Source organism: Equus quagga, chromosome 3, assembly GCF_021613505.1.
Source record: "Equus quagga isolate Etosha38 chromosome 3, UCLA_HA_Equagga_1.0, whole genome shotgun sequence".
Taxonomy (NCBI): Eukaryota; Metazoa; Chordata; class Mammalia; order Perissodactyla; family Equidae; genus Equus; species Equus quagga.
Window position 1 is genome coordinate 41,244,702 of NC_060269.1, and position 13,218 is coordinate 41,257,919.

Below are 13,218 nucleotides of genomic sequence, written 5' to 3' on the forward strand. Positions count from 1 at the left end.
CTGCTCATTCTGCCTCTCCTATTCCTTCCTGTATTAACCACAATAAAGACCCTCGTCCACAGTTTTCCCTCTCTCTCTGCCTCCTGACCAATCCAGTGCTTCCCATTGTGCACACACCATCTCCCCACTACCTACTCGTTTGGTGTGGCATGCCCTTCATCTTGGAATCTGTGAGTCTAACAAACTGTTTTGTCAATGGCAGTCATCTCCTTACCCATACTTAAATAATAATAAAACCTATATTAAACCAGGCAGGGTGCAGAACAGCTCCTGTCCGTGCCAGGGCTGGGTTTAGGATGAGATCACCTGAACAGGAGGGTGAGACCTTAAATATAAAGTACCCACAGGAAGGATGTTTCTGTTCTAACAAAACTGGAATATGTCATGCTTTGTGGACAGTTTTCCTTCTACAAAACAAGAAATTTTTACAGAAGAATGTTATGTTTCACATATACATTGTCTTAGTCCATTCAAGCTGCTGTAATAAAATACCATAGACTAGGTGACTTATAAACAATAGAAATTTATTTTTCACAGTTCTGGAGGCTAGAAGTCCAAGGTGAGGGTGCCAGCATGGCCAGGTTCTGGTGAAGGCCCGGAGACTGCCAACCTCTTGCTGTGTCCTCGGATGGTGGAAGAGGTTAAGGCACTCTGTGGGGCCTTTTTTACTAATTCCATTTATGAGGGCTCCACCCTCATGACCTAATCACCTCCCAAAAGTCCCATCTTCTAATACCATCACCTTGGACAAATGAATTTGAAGGGGACAAAAATAGTCAAACCATAGCAATCATCAATCTGGAGATTGTCTGTTCTTCGATTTCTAAAAACTAGTAAAAGCTACCCACAATCTGTAAACATTTTCTTAGTTATCTTTAAAATTGAATATCTTTTAGTTGGAAAAAAAAAAAAGGCATCCCTTTGTTCCACCTGAAAGAGCTTTATGGAGGGATGGTGTGGTTGAAGACGCACTTGTATATTGCAATAGAGACTGGTAAGCTGAGAGAAAAAGAAAACGTTCTTCACAGAGTAAGTCTCTAGAAAAGGTTCAACATGGAAACAGAAAGAAGCAAGAAGGTTTAAATTAAATATCTGGGTTGATTTCTTTTATTCCACTGCCAATGCTCCTAATTAGTGCACTACTTTTCGGGGATAAAAAATTTCCGGCATTAAATGATCTTATTTCTATTAAGATAATTTCTACATACACTTTTACAAGATCATCTGAAACCAACTAATTAGAAACAGATGTTCAACTACTGCAGAACTGGATTTAACTGGTTATTCAATTCTAGGATGGCCTTTTATGATTGTCTCACAACCTATTTAGAATATATTTCCGAAGCCTTGGATTAATATTTGCATATTCATATATTGAGCTTTAAATAATCACACAGACTTGAATTAACCTCAACTCTGTTTACTTCTACTTTTGTTTCCTACATCTTTTCTTACATAGAAGCAAAGATTTCTAAAATCACATAGTCGGTGATTGACAAAAATCTAACCAAATAGATCATGGTAGTTTTATTAAATATAAACAGCTTCATTTTTATGTTAGTTTCTACATGTTTGCTTGTAATAAATATATTTAGACCTCTTTTTTTCCCCCAAGAAACTCATGTCTTAAGTAGGCAGATCCTCCCATTACTTCAAAAGAGAAAGATTAGACTGGAGAGGTGCTAGCAGCACCCACACAAAAGACTAGTAAGCAGATAAAACAAAAATAGAAACAAAGAAAAAACAAAGAAAGTCTCCAAAATAGACTAAGTAGAAAAAACACAGTACAGATCAGTGTAGACAGTAGGTTATCTTTGCTGCAACATGATGGAAATTGGACAAGTTGTTTCCAAAATGTACTTGGAAATGTGAATGGTTGAGAATAGTCAAGCTGATCTTGAAAACGAAGGACAAAGCTCAAAGAATATATGATATCATGACCTGTTATAAAGCTGAAATAATTAAGAGAGTAGGGTGCCAATAAGAAGGTAGAGAAATAGGTCAAAAATAGAGCGTCCAAAAACAGACACACATACACATATACAGTCACATGGTTTATAACAAAGGTGACACTCCAGTGCCAAAGGGAAAGAATGATTACTTCAGTAAATTGTGCTGGGTCAACTGAATATCCATGTCAGAAAAAAATCAATCTTCCTCCCGCTAGATTGAAAAATAAGCGTAAAGGGTAAAACAATAAAGATTTTTTGGAAACATACAAGAAGAACTTTATGTCCCTAAGGTAAGCAAATATGACTTAAAAGGATAGAAAAAGTACAAGTTGTAAAGGGAAACAAATTGATAACCTGAGCTTTATTAGAATTAAGAACTTCCGTTCCTCAAAAGACACCGTTAAGGGAGTGAAAAGGCAAGCCACAGAAAGGAAGAAGACATATGCAATAAATATACCCAACAAACAATTTGCATGCCAAAAATATAAAACATTCATACAAATCAATATGGAAAAAAAGCCAACAATACAATAGAAAATGGGTAAAGAACTGAATAAACACTTCACAAAACAGGTTATACAAATAGCCAATAAACATGAAAAAGTGCTCAGTTCATTAGTCATCAAGGAAACGCAAAGTAAAACCCCAATGTGATATACCACTACACAGGTACCAGAATTGCTATAATTAAAAAGACATTAAATACCAAATATTGAGAAGGATGTGAAACAAATTAAATTCTCATACTCTGTTACTGGGGGTATAATTGCTACAACCATTTTGAAAAGTTGTTTGGCTTTCTTATGATCTGGAAATTCCACTCCTAAATGTATACTTAACAGAAATGCTTATATTTGTTCACCAAGTTACATGTATAAGAATGTTAATAAAATCACTATTTGTAGAACCTAAAATGGATACTTAATGTTATAGAATAAATTTTAAAATATTGTGAATTCCCATAAAAGGATGATATAAACCAATAAATGAATGAACTATTGCTACACGCAAAGCATGAATGAGTCTCACAAATAATGTTTGGCAAAAGAAACTAAACAAAAACATATACTGCATGAATCCATTCACTGAAAGTTTAAAAACAGGCAAATAACATTTGGTGTTAGAAGACAATAATGATTATCCTTAAAGAGTGAGAAGCATAGTTACAGGAGGAGGCCAAAGAGGGACTTCTGGGGTGCTGGTAATATTTCTTCACCTACATCTATGCATATGTCAATTTCTTTAAAATCCATTGAGCTGTACACTCCTGATTTGTTCACTTTTCTATATGCATTTTATATTCCAATTTAAAAATTTACAAAAAAAGAAGATACAGGAGCCAAACTGAAGGTGACTCCGCTGATCTAAGATGGGTCAAAATGAACATCAGAAAGGGTAAGCTGAGCAACATACAAAACACATCAAATATGAAAACTCAGGAATTTATGATTTAACCAGGAAAAAATCATCAGTAATCTTTAGAGATGGTCAAGGCACTAACTCATTATTCTAAAAACTGATAAAACAAAGAGAATAATCAAGCATTATTCTGCTTTTCCTACATGAATTATATTTCAGGGTAATCAAATGGTTGATGAGAGAACATTCTTCTTAGTTGAAGAAATTACAGATAGTAAATGTAAAAGCAATAACAGAATCCAGAAATCACCTTATTGCAACCCTTAATGAAATAATGGTATGTGTCTGCTGATGCAATAAGAAGCATTCAGCACCAGCTAAACAAAGCCCAAACTAATCAGGTGTCTGGCTCTAAATGTCAGTTTATAGGAAATATGATAAAAGAAAACATTAAATGAATCCCGAGGATGTAATTAGCCACATTTGAAATGTGGAAAATTTACAGGACAAATGACTTGATTTCTTCCAAAAGTAAATACCATAGGAAAAGAGGTAAGGAGGTACAAGGGCTGACTGTTACCAACTGAAACTAAAAGAATATGGCAATCATCAAGTTTTGGATTTATTTGGATCTTGATTCAAAGAAGCCAACTATTAAAAGACATTTTTTAGATAATCCAGAAAATTTTAAATGCAATGGATATTAGATATTATCAAAGAATTGTTGTTAATGTATTATGATCATGTTTTAAAAAGTCACTATCTGTTAGCTATATTATTGAACTATTTATGGATGAAATGATATAATGTCTGGTATTTGCTTCAAAATACTCCTGCAAAGGAAAGAGGTAGTGATTTATGAAACAAGATTGGCCAATTGTTCATAATCATTGGTACTCCCTGTTGTGTACAGAGTGGTTCACTTTTATCAAAGTGTGTTTGAAATTTCATGCATAGACTTACCCCATCCTTAGCTTTCACCAAGAGATCATAGGTGGCTGGATCCCTTTCCCTGTCAATATCTTGAGAAACACAGATTTGCCCATCACGTGGGTCGATCTGGAACGCTTGAGGTGCTTCATAGCTTTGGAATCCATCATAAAGAGAATACTCAACAAAGCCATAGAGTCCTGCATCTGCGTCAGAGGCTTTTACCTACGAGACAGGAGGTTGACCAGTGAGGATACAGAAATGCTACGAGACAGGCGGTTGACCAGTGAGGATAAAGAAACGCTAGCATTAACTTTTCCGTTGGTCATGAATTACTATCATGACCTGCACAACCAAGTAATCCCCACAGCAAGTCACAAAGTGTAGGCTCTGGTTCTATCTCTCTCCTCTCTCACCTTCTACAGCACTCGCCCTCACTTTCCTCCTCCCTTTGTGAGTTCTCCTTTTCAGTCTCCTTTGCCCACTCCTGTACTTTCATGTGATCTCTGCAAGTGTAAGTTCCTTGGGACTCAGCCCTCCATCCTCTTGTATTCTTATTCCTCTCACTATACCTAAGCTATCTCATCCAATCTCGAGGGTGTAAAAACATCCATATGCTAACAGCTTGACACTGTATCTGTGGATTCTCTCTCATATTGAAGCCCTGCAAGTGACGGGCCCAACACCCTGCCTCTGATTTCTCTACAGAGAGAGAAGCTGGCATGATTACTAGTAATCCAATTCAACTGACAGAATTAACCCTGGGATATGAGATTTGAGTTTTTCAAGCCAGTTTCCTTCCAGGAGTAATGCCCCCATCAGGGCCCTGCACAGTTGTGCAGACTGAATACTGCACAGAGGCACCTCGCCCAGCAGGCACATGGGGATGAAATCCAGCCCATGCTCTGCTTGCCAAAACAGCCATAGTGACATGGAGCTGCAACTGCCCAGAGGAGAGAACACCTTTCTCTTTGACCATAAGTACCATTTATGTTGGCAGTGGACCTGTGACTGGTAGAAAAGAGGAAGCAACCGGAATTATGAAAGCACTTAACTTACTTATATTAGCTGTGGGAGTATACAGTAAAGAAATACAACAGACTATACAGAACTCAAAAATTTTTTGAGCTCATAGGCTCAGTACAGTTCTTTTGATTTGCAACCCAATTAACAGTAACAGCAAACATCTACATAACATTTACAATAAAAGAGGTGCTTTAAGGGAAGATCGACCAAAAAAACAAACAAAAAGGGAAAAAGAACTATATGCTATAGAACAGGTACTATTCTACTTGCTAATATATGTTATGTGTTACATACTTATGACCTATAAGGAACTTATACTCCATTTTACAGATCAGAAAAATAGCCTCAGAATGCTGATATAACTTGCCAAAGACCACATAGCTGATAAGTGTCATAACTGGGATTAAAATCCAGGCAGTTGGACAGCATAGGACATACTGTTAATGACCATGCTATCCTGCCTCCCAAGTCTTACCCCTTGTCATTTCATCCTTTATTTACTGAAAAAATACCCCCCAAATCTCCTGACCTTCCTCCAGTGCAGAACTTGCTGGACCATGTGTAATACCATTCCAAGCAACTGTTTATTTCATACACATGTGACGTCCTCACCAAAGATCATTAATCTGAAGAAATTGCAACTGGCAGTAATGTCTGTGCTCCTGAGTCTTAGCTGAACCTTCTATTCCTGGTCAAATTCCAACTGGGTTCCAAAAAGTACAAAAATAGATAAAGTGATGACAACTAGATATAAAAGAGAATCAAGCATATCAATTCTGAGTCCAACATCCAACTAATAGACATCCCAGAAAAGGAGAATAGAGAACAGAGAAAATAAAATAAAAGAGCTATTTCTTTGGTTCATAGGACACATATTGGTGAGATCCTCAAAGTCATCATGATAGAGGAAGAGAGAGTGGAAGAGACACTCTGTGGTTTTTAAGTTTAGCTTACATTTCACTGGAAAGAATTAGCTACATGGCCCCAACCTAACTCAAAGGGAGCCCGGGTAATGTAGGGGATCCCAAAGACATTTGGTGAATACAAACAGCCTCTGCCACAAGTGCTGCATAGTCTCTATATGAAGACAAGCATATAAGATTATGTAGGTCGCCAAGTAGCCTCTATTATGTAGAGAAATTTAAGCAAGTGAGAAGTCATACCCAGAGAAGGCTCCCCAGTGAGATCCTATCACAAATTTAGATTTGGCAGTGCTGTATATTTCTGTAAAAGCTTTTTGGAAGGAGGCAAACTAGAAGACAATCAATCACCTACATTATTATATTCCTACTGTACTCATTTAACTCTAGGTTGAAAAAAACTGATCTACTTTTCATCAGTACAATATACATGCAGGAACTATAGCTTAATTACTATGCTTTCCAAATCAAACCCCATCTCAATAACATGTTCAACAATCAAAGCCCTCAACAAGCCTACCCCTTCATCCTATTCTATCTTGAACATATAACTAGAACATGACTTTGGGGTCTATTTCTGTAGTCTTGTCCAATGGTTCTCAGTCAGGAGCAAGTTTGCCCCCACGAGGACATTTGGTAATGTCTGGAGATAATTTTGATAATTTTGATTGTCACAACTGGTAAGAAGGTTTCTACCAGCATCTAGTGGGTTGAAGCCAGAGAGACTGCTAACCATCTACAATGCACAGGACAGATCCCACCACAAAGAATTTTCTGGCCCAAAATGTTGATGGTGCCCCGGTTGAGTACCCCTGCACCTGATGAAACTTGATATTGGCAATATTATATCCCTCTTTAACTGTCTTTAATTTTTTTCAATGGATGACACAGTCTTTCCAATTTATCTTCATTCTCATCTATCTCATATTCTCTGGCAAAACTACTCATCCCGTGCAACCAGCTAACATGTTTGTGAGTTATTCTTCTCATCAGATGGGTTGAAACAGGAAATCCACAAACTTCCCCACTACAAAGAACTAAATTCCAAGTACATTTGGTCTACTCCATTCTGGCAGCTGTTAACGATTTAGTAGCCTCAAGTTCCCAAAGACACCAAATATACCTTCTAAAACCATATGGTATTCTCAATAACTTTGGCTTGATTGGAAGATAAATGCAATGAACTTTAAATTCTAAAGCTCATTCTCAGTCTTTAATAGTACATATTAACAAGTAATTTGGCTTATATAAAACAAATTTCCTTATTTCTACTTTCAAGACTTTTTTCTCATCTGGACTTTTGGCAAAGAAAAACAGGAGTCAAAAATGGGAGAAGAGGAGTGATCACAATTTATGTTAGCAGTTCAGATTCTGAACTTCAGAATCATAAAATAAGAATGTATTCCTCCCTGTTTTTATTCAACTCCCTAAAAATAATGACCTAGTATTCTGCAAAAACACAGTCCACCTACCAATATTTGGTCTTGAATGCCTATAATTAATTTGCCATCTTGATGAGGCCTATATTTTGCAATATCCATCCACTTACACATAAAATTTAAGCGATTTAAATAACAGAAAATGGGAATGGCTTTGTCAACTCTTCAAGAGGAAATCCTGATTAGTAAATAAGCTCAGTGAGCCCTTTCTTCAGAGATTGCTGCTTAAACCAAAGAATCAGAGAAGCATCTGGTGGGAGTCTACCATCACAATCTTACTGTGATAAATCAGGAATCTGGAGGAAGTCCTGGGAGGGTTTTATCCCTGAACCCACTCCAAGAACCACATTACGGTACTTCCAATGCCATCCCTTTGTTCCTCATCTCAACCTCAATCTACCTGTTTTAGACTGAGACGAATTTGACGATTTTTACTTTAAACTTATTCCAATTCAGAACTGTTCTCCCTTAGCCTGATCTTCCACAAATTTAATGGAGATAGTATAAAAATGCAAAATATTAATGATATTAATATCTCCCTGATTCCATTATTAGCTTCCTGAAATTTAAAGAATTTTTACCACTTCCTTCACTTTAACATCTGGGTAAGGATTCCTCCAAATGAATGGGTCATGGAGACAAGAAACATACTGAGAACACGGGCCCTTAAGAGCATGTTTACATATTCTACAGGTTGAATAGATCTATTTCCATTCCCCTAGCCAGCATAACTCCCCATCCCTCCCTACCCTGGCCATTTGGGGAGGTCTCTTCTTCATGAATTGGGCAGCTTTATTGGAGGTCCCCTGCCAAGTCATTCACATCAGTACCCAAAAACCGAAAAGTCAACCCAAAGTCATAGGGTAACATATTGTTAGCAACGTTGTCCTTTACCTACTCCTGGGCAATCACAGCATTTAATTCAGTGACATTTGTAGAAAAGGCTCACAGACCAATCAAAAAAAAAAAGAGCAATCAAACAAAGAAGTCCTAGAGAAAAATGGCTGCACTTTAGATGAAATTCAAAATTAAATAACTAAGTTTAATATTTTTCTTATTATAATTTTGCAAAGTTTCTACCGTGAGCATATAACAGTATGAAGAAACAAAGTTATTGACACAACACATTCACACATAGAACTTCAAATAGAAGGAAGAAAAGAAAGAAATCATTAGATAACTTTTTACATTTGAAGTTCTTGGCCAGCCACTGATCCTACAGCTAAAACAGGATTATAAATATTCTAGTGAAAGTTGGATTCAGCATTGGGAACCACAGCAGCTGCAAGCATGCCACTCTCTGAACTCAATTTTGGCAAGTTCACCAACGAGCTGTTTCTTACCAAGTCTGATAATCATGGCTCGGTCCTTATTTTCCACACCATTCAGCAGCTTTTCACACCATTAATCAACTCCCTCTTATTGAAACACTTCCATCATCGGACACCACACTCTGACTCTCCTTCTCCTTCTATACCTCACTGACTCCCTTCAGTTTCCTTTACTAGCTCTGAGTTCTCCTGGTCTCTGAACACTATAGCTCCACAGAGCTCAGTCTCAGGACCACTTCTCTTTTCAATCCACTCTCATTGCATGTAGTGGGCTGAATGGAGACCTCTGAGAAGACTTGTCCATATCCTAACCCCTGGAACCTGTGGACATTACATTAAATGATTTAAAAAAAAAAAAAGCGAATATTACCCTATATTGTAAAAGATGCAGTTAAGGACTTTGAAAGGAGCTTATCCTGGATTATCCAAATGAGCCCTGTATTCTGTGCCTTCCCCACTGGAATGTAATCTCCAGAGCAAGTGTTACACTTACCTTGCTCCCTGCTACATCTCCAGCACCCACAACACTAGTGCTTGACTCAGTAAAGACGCTATAAATATTTCTTGCATGAATGAGTGAATCTAATACTGTGCATAAAATACCAGCATGTTTTAGAAGTAGCTTTCATGAATATTCTATTTTGACCTTTAAAAAAAAAACACGTAAATACAAGAACAAGATAGCTTTGCAGACACCACTGGAGTGGCACCACACTGCCCAGCCCTGGTCAACGACCCCGTGTTCTTTGACATTGCTGTCACCAGCAAGCCCTTGGGCCACATCTCCTTAGAGCTGTTTCCAGGCAAATTCCCAAAGACAGCATAAAACTTTTGTGCTCCAAGTACTGGAGAGAAGGGATTTGGCTTTAAGGGTTCCTGCTTTCAAAGAATTATTTTGGGGTTTATATGCCAAAGTGGCGACTTCACATGCCATAACGGCACTGGCAGCAAGTACATCTAAGGGAGAAATTTGATGACAAGAATTTCATCCTGAAGCATAAGGGTCCTGGCATCTTATCCATGGAAAATGCTGGGCAACACAAACGGTTCTCAGTTTTTCATCTGTACTGCCAAGACTGAGTGACTGGATGGCAAGCATGTGGTCTTTGGCGAGGTGAAGAGAGCATGAATATTGTGGAAGCCATGGAACGCTTTGGGTCTAGGAACAGCAAGACCAGAAAGAAGATCACCATTTTCCCCTGTGGACAACTCTAATAAATTTGACTTGCATTTCATCTTAGCCATCAGATCATTCCTTTTGTAGCTCAGGAGAGCACCCCTTATCCCTGTCTGTTTGCAATATCCGATAATCTTTGCGCTCTCCCTCTACTTCTTTGGGTTCCATATTTTTTTGATCCTCCTCCAAGTCTTGCTGGATTGCAGAGTCAAGTTTATGATTATGAAATAAAAACTAAACAAAAACAACAAAAGAACAAAATATTTCATAACACCAATCACACATTCATTGAGGAATAATTTTTTATTTCTAAAACACACTCTATTAAACAACCTATATCATCATAGAATAAAATCCAAAATGCTAAAACTGGAAAAAGAAAAAAAAAACTATCTTAAGGTACATGGAAACAGAACTGTGTTTTATTTTCACCTTCTAAAATGTATTTTCAGAGAAGTTGCTAGAGCTATTAGATGAATAAACTGAATATATATTCTCAAGTTATAAAAAAAAATTACTGTTCTGATAACACGTTTTTATAACCTTAATTGAAGGATGGGATTAAGAAACCACTAACCCTACTACATATTGCCCCACCCTCCCCAAAAATCAGCCAAGGGAAATTCTGCAAAAGGAGATCAATGGGTGAGGGTGAAGGTATAACTTTTCCTATGAGGCATTACAAAGGACACAATCAAGACAGTGTGATCTCAAAAAGGAACTGTCAGGGAGATCAGTAGAACTGCAAAAGCAAGACCTGAAACACATCTTGGTAAACCTAAATTTTTTGTATATTACAAAGGAAACATCATAAACAACCGAGGATTGTGGGTTTATCCACATAAGTTGCCAGGAAAATCAGCAAAGTACATGGGGAAAAATAAAGTTTGATATTAACCTCACACCAAAATAAATTCTATGCAGATATGTTAAATGTAAATAACGAAATCATTTAAAACACAAAGAATATATAGGTGAATATTTGGCGGATTCTTATATTGGAAAGAAATTTCAAAGCAAAAAGGAATTACAAAACTAAAACAGATGGACAAAAATCACAAAGCATAAATTCAATACAATGACTACACAACCATTTAAAACTCATTATGTCAAAAATACCATACACGAAAAGATTTAAAGGCAAATTAGGTATGATATCTGCCCTGAATATATATTTTAAAAAGGTTAAAATCCTTAATATGGAAGTAGGTCTTTAAAAATAAAAATAATACTGACTTCCCAATATAAATAACAGGCAAAGGACATGAACAAACAATTCACAGAAGAATAAATACATTTAAGGTATTCAGAGACAGCCTGATGGCCTAGTGGCTAAAGTTCGGTCACTCTGCTTCTGGGGGCTGAGTTCGGTTGCTAGGCATAGAACCACACCACTCATCTGTCAGTAGCCATGCTGTGGCAGCGGCTCACATAGAGGAATCAGAAGGACTTAGAACTAGAATATACAACTATGTACTGGGGCTTTGGGGAGGGGAAAAAAAAAAGGAAGATGGGCAATAGATGTTAGTCCAGGGCAAATCTCTTCCAGCCAAAATAAATCACTTGGCAATTCAAAAAAAAAGATAAAAAAGAAAATAATATTTTTCAAATATTGGCAACCTTTAAAATAATTGGCAACTGTTAAATCAATAGCAAATTGGCAATTATTAAAATAATAGAAAACTGGTAACCATTAAAATAAAATATTAATTGGTGGCAAGGATGAAATAAATATGCACTCATTTTTAAAGCCTCTTTGGAAAATAATTGTTTTTATATATATACATGGTAAACATTCTCCCAAACTTGAAAATATTCATCTCCTTTGACCCAATTAGTATATTTCTAGGAATATATGTAGACTGCCATTTGTATGAAAGACATATAATGTAGCATTATTTATTCTAGAACCCAAATGTCCAACAATAAGAGTTGTTAAATAAATTACAATTCATCCATACAATAGAATTCAATATAGCCATGAAAACTGTGTAAAGACATATATTTAGTAAAGAAAAAAGAAAATAAGGCAACTAAAAAAATTGTATCTAAAACATTTCATTTATGCAAAAAAATACCCAACATATAGAAATAAAAACTAAAAGAAAATAAGCCAGAGAAGGGAAGACTTCCAAACTCATTTTACAAGGCCAGCATTATCCTAATAACCAAAACCAGACAAGGACACCACAAGAAAAGAAAATTACAGATGAACACAAATGCAAAAATCCTCAACAAAATATTAGCAAACCAAATTCAACAATATATTAAAAGGATCATATACCATGATCAAGTGGGATTTATTCCAGGGATACAGCAGTGGTTACCATCTGCAAATCAGTAAACATGATACACCACATTAACAAAACGAAGGATAAAAATCATATGATCATCTCAACAGATGCAGAAAAAGCATTTGACAAAATTCAACATCCACTTATGATAAAAACTAGCAACAAAGTGGGTAAAGAGGGAACATACTTCAACGTAATAAAGGCCATATATGACAAACCCACAGTTAACATCATTCTCGGTGCTGAAAAGCTGAAAGCTTTTCTTCTAAGATCAGGAGCAAGACAAGGATGATCACTCTCACCCCTTTTATTCAGCATAGTATTGGAAGTCCTAGCCAGAGCAACTAGGCAAGAAAAAGAAATAAAAGGCATCCAAATTGGAAAGAAAGAAGTAAAACTGTCATTATTTGCAGCTGACATGATATGATATAGAGAAAACACGCAAAACTCTATCGAAAAACTGTTAGAATTAATAAATGAATTCAGTAAAGTTGCAGGATACAAAATCAATATACAAAAATCTGTTGTGTTTCTATACACTAATAATGAGCTATCAGAGAGAGATTAAGAAAACAATCTCATTTACAATTGCATCAAAAGGAATAAAATACTTAGGAATAAATTTAACCAAGGAAGTAAAAGACCTGTACACTGAAAACGAGACATTCATGAAAGAAATTGCAGAAGACACAAATAAATGGAAGGATATTCCATGCTCGTGGATTGGAAGAACTAATATTATTAAAATATCTATACTTCCCAAAGCAATCTACAGATTGAAAGCAATCTC

At 36.4% G+C, this 13,218-nt stretch overlaps 1 protein-coding gene across 1 annotated transcript in view; it reads right to left on the reverse strand.

The window, feature by feature from the left end:
• DCHS2 (dachsous cadherin-related 2) overlaps positions 1-13,218 on the reverse strand; it is a 237,122-nt gene that overhangs the window by 120,005 nt on the left and 103,899 nt on the right. Inside the window, exon 2 of the mRNA XM_046655652.1 lies at positions 4,275-4,466. Coding sequence (XP_046511608.1) covers positions 4,275-4,466 — 192 coding nt within the window. The remainder of the gene's footprint in view (positions 1-4,274; positions 4,467-13,218) is intronic.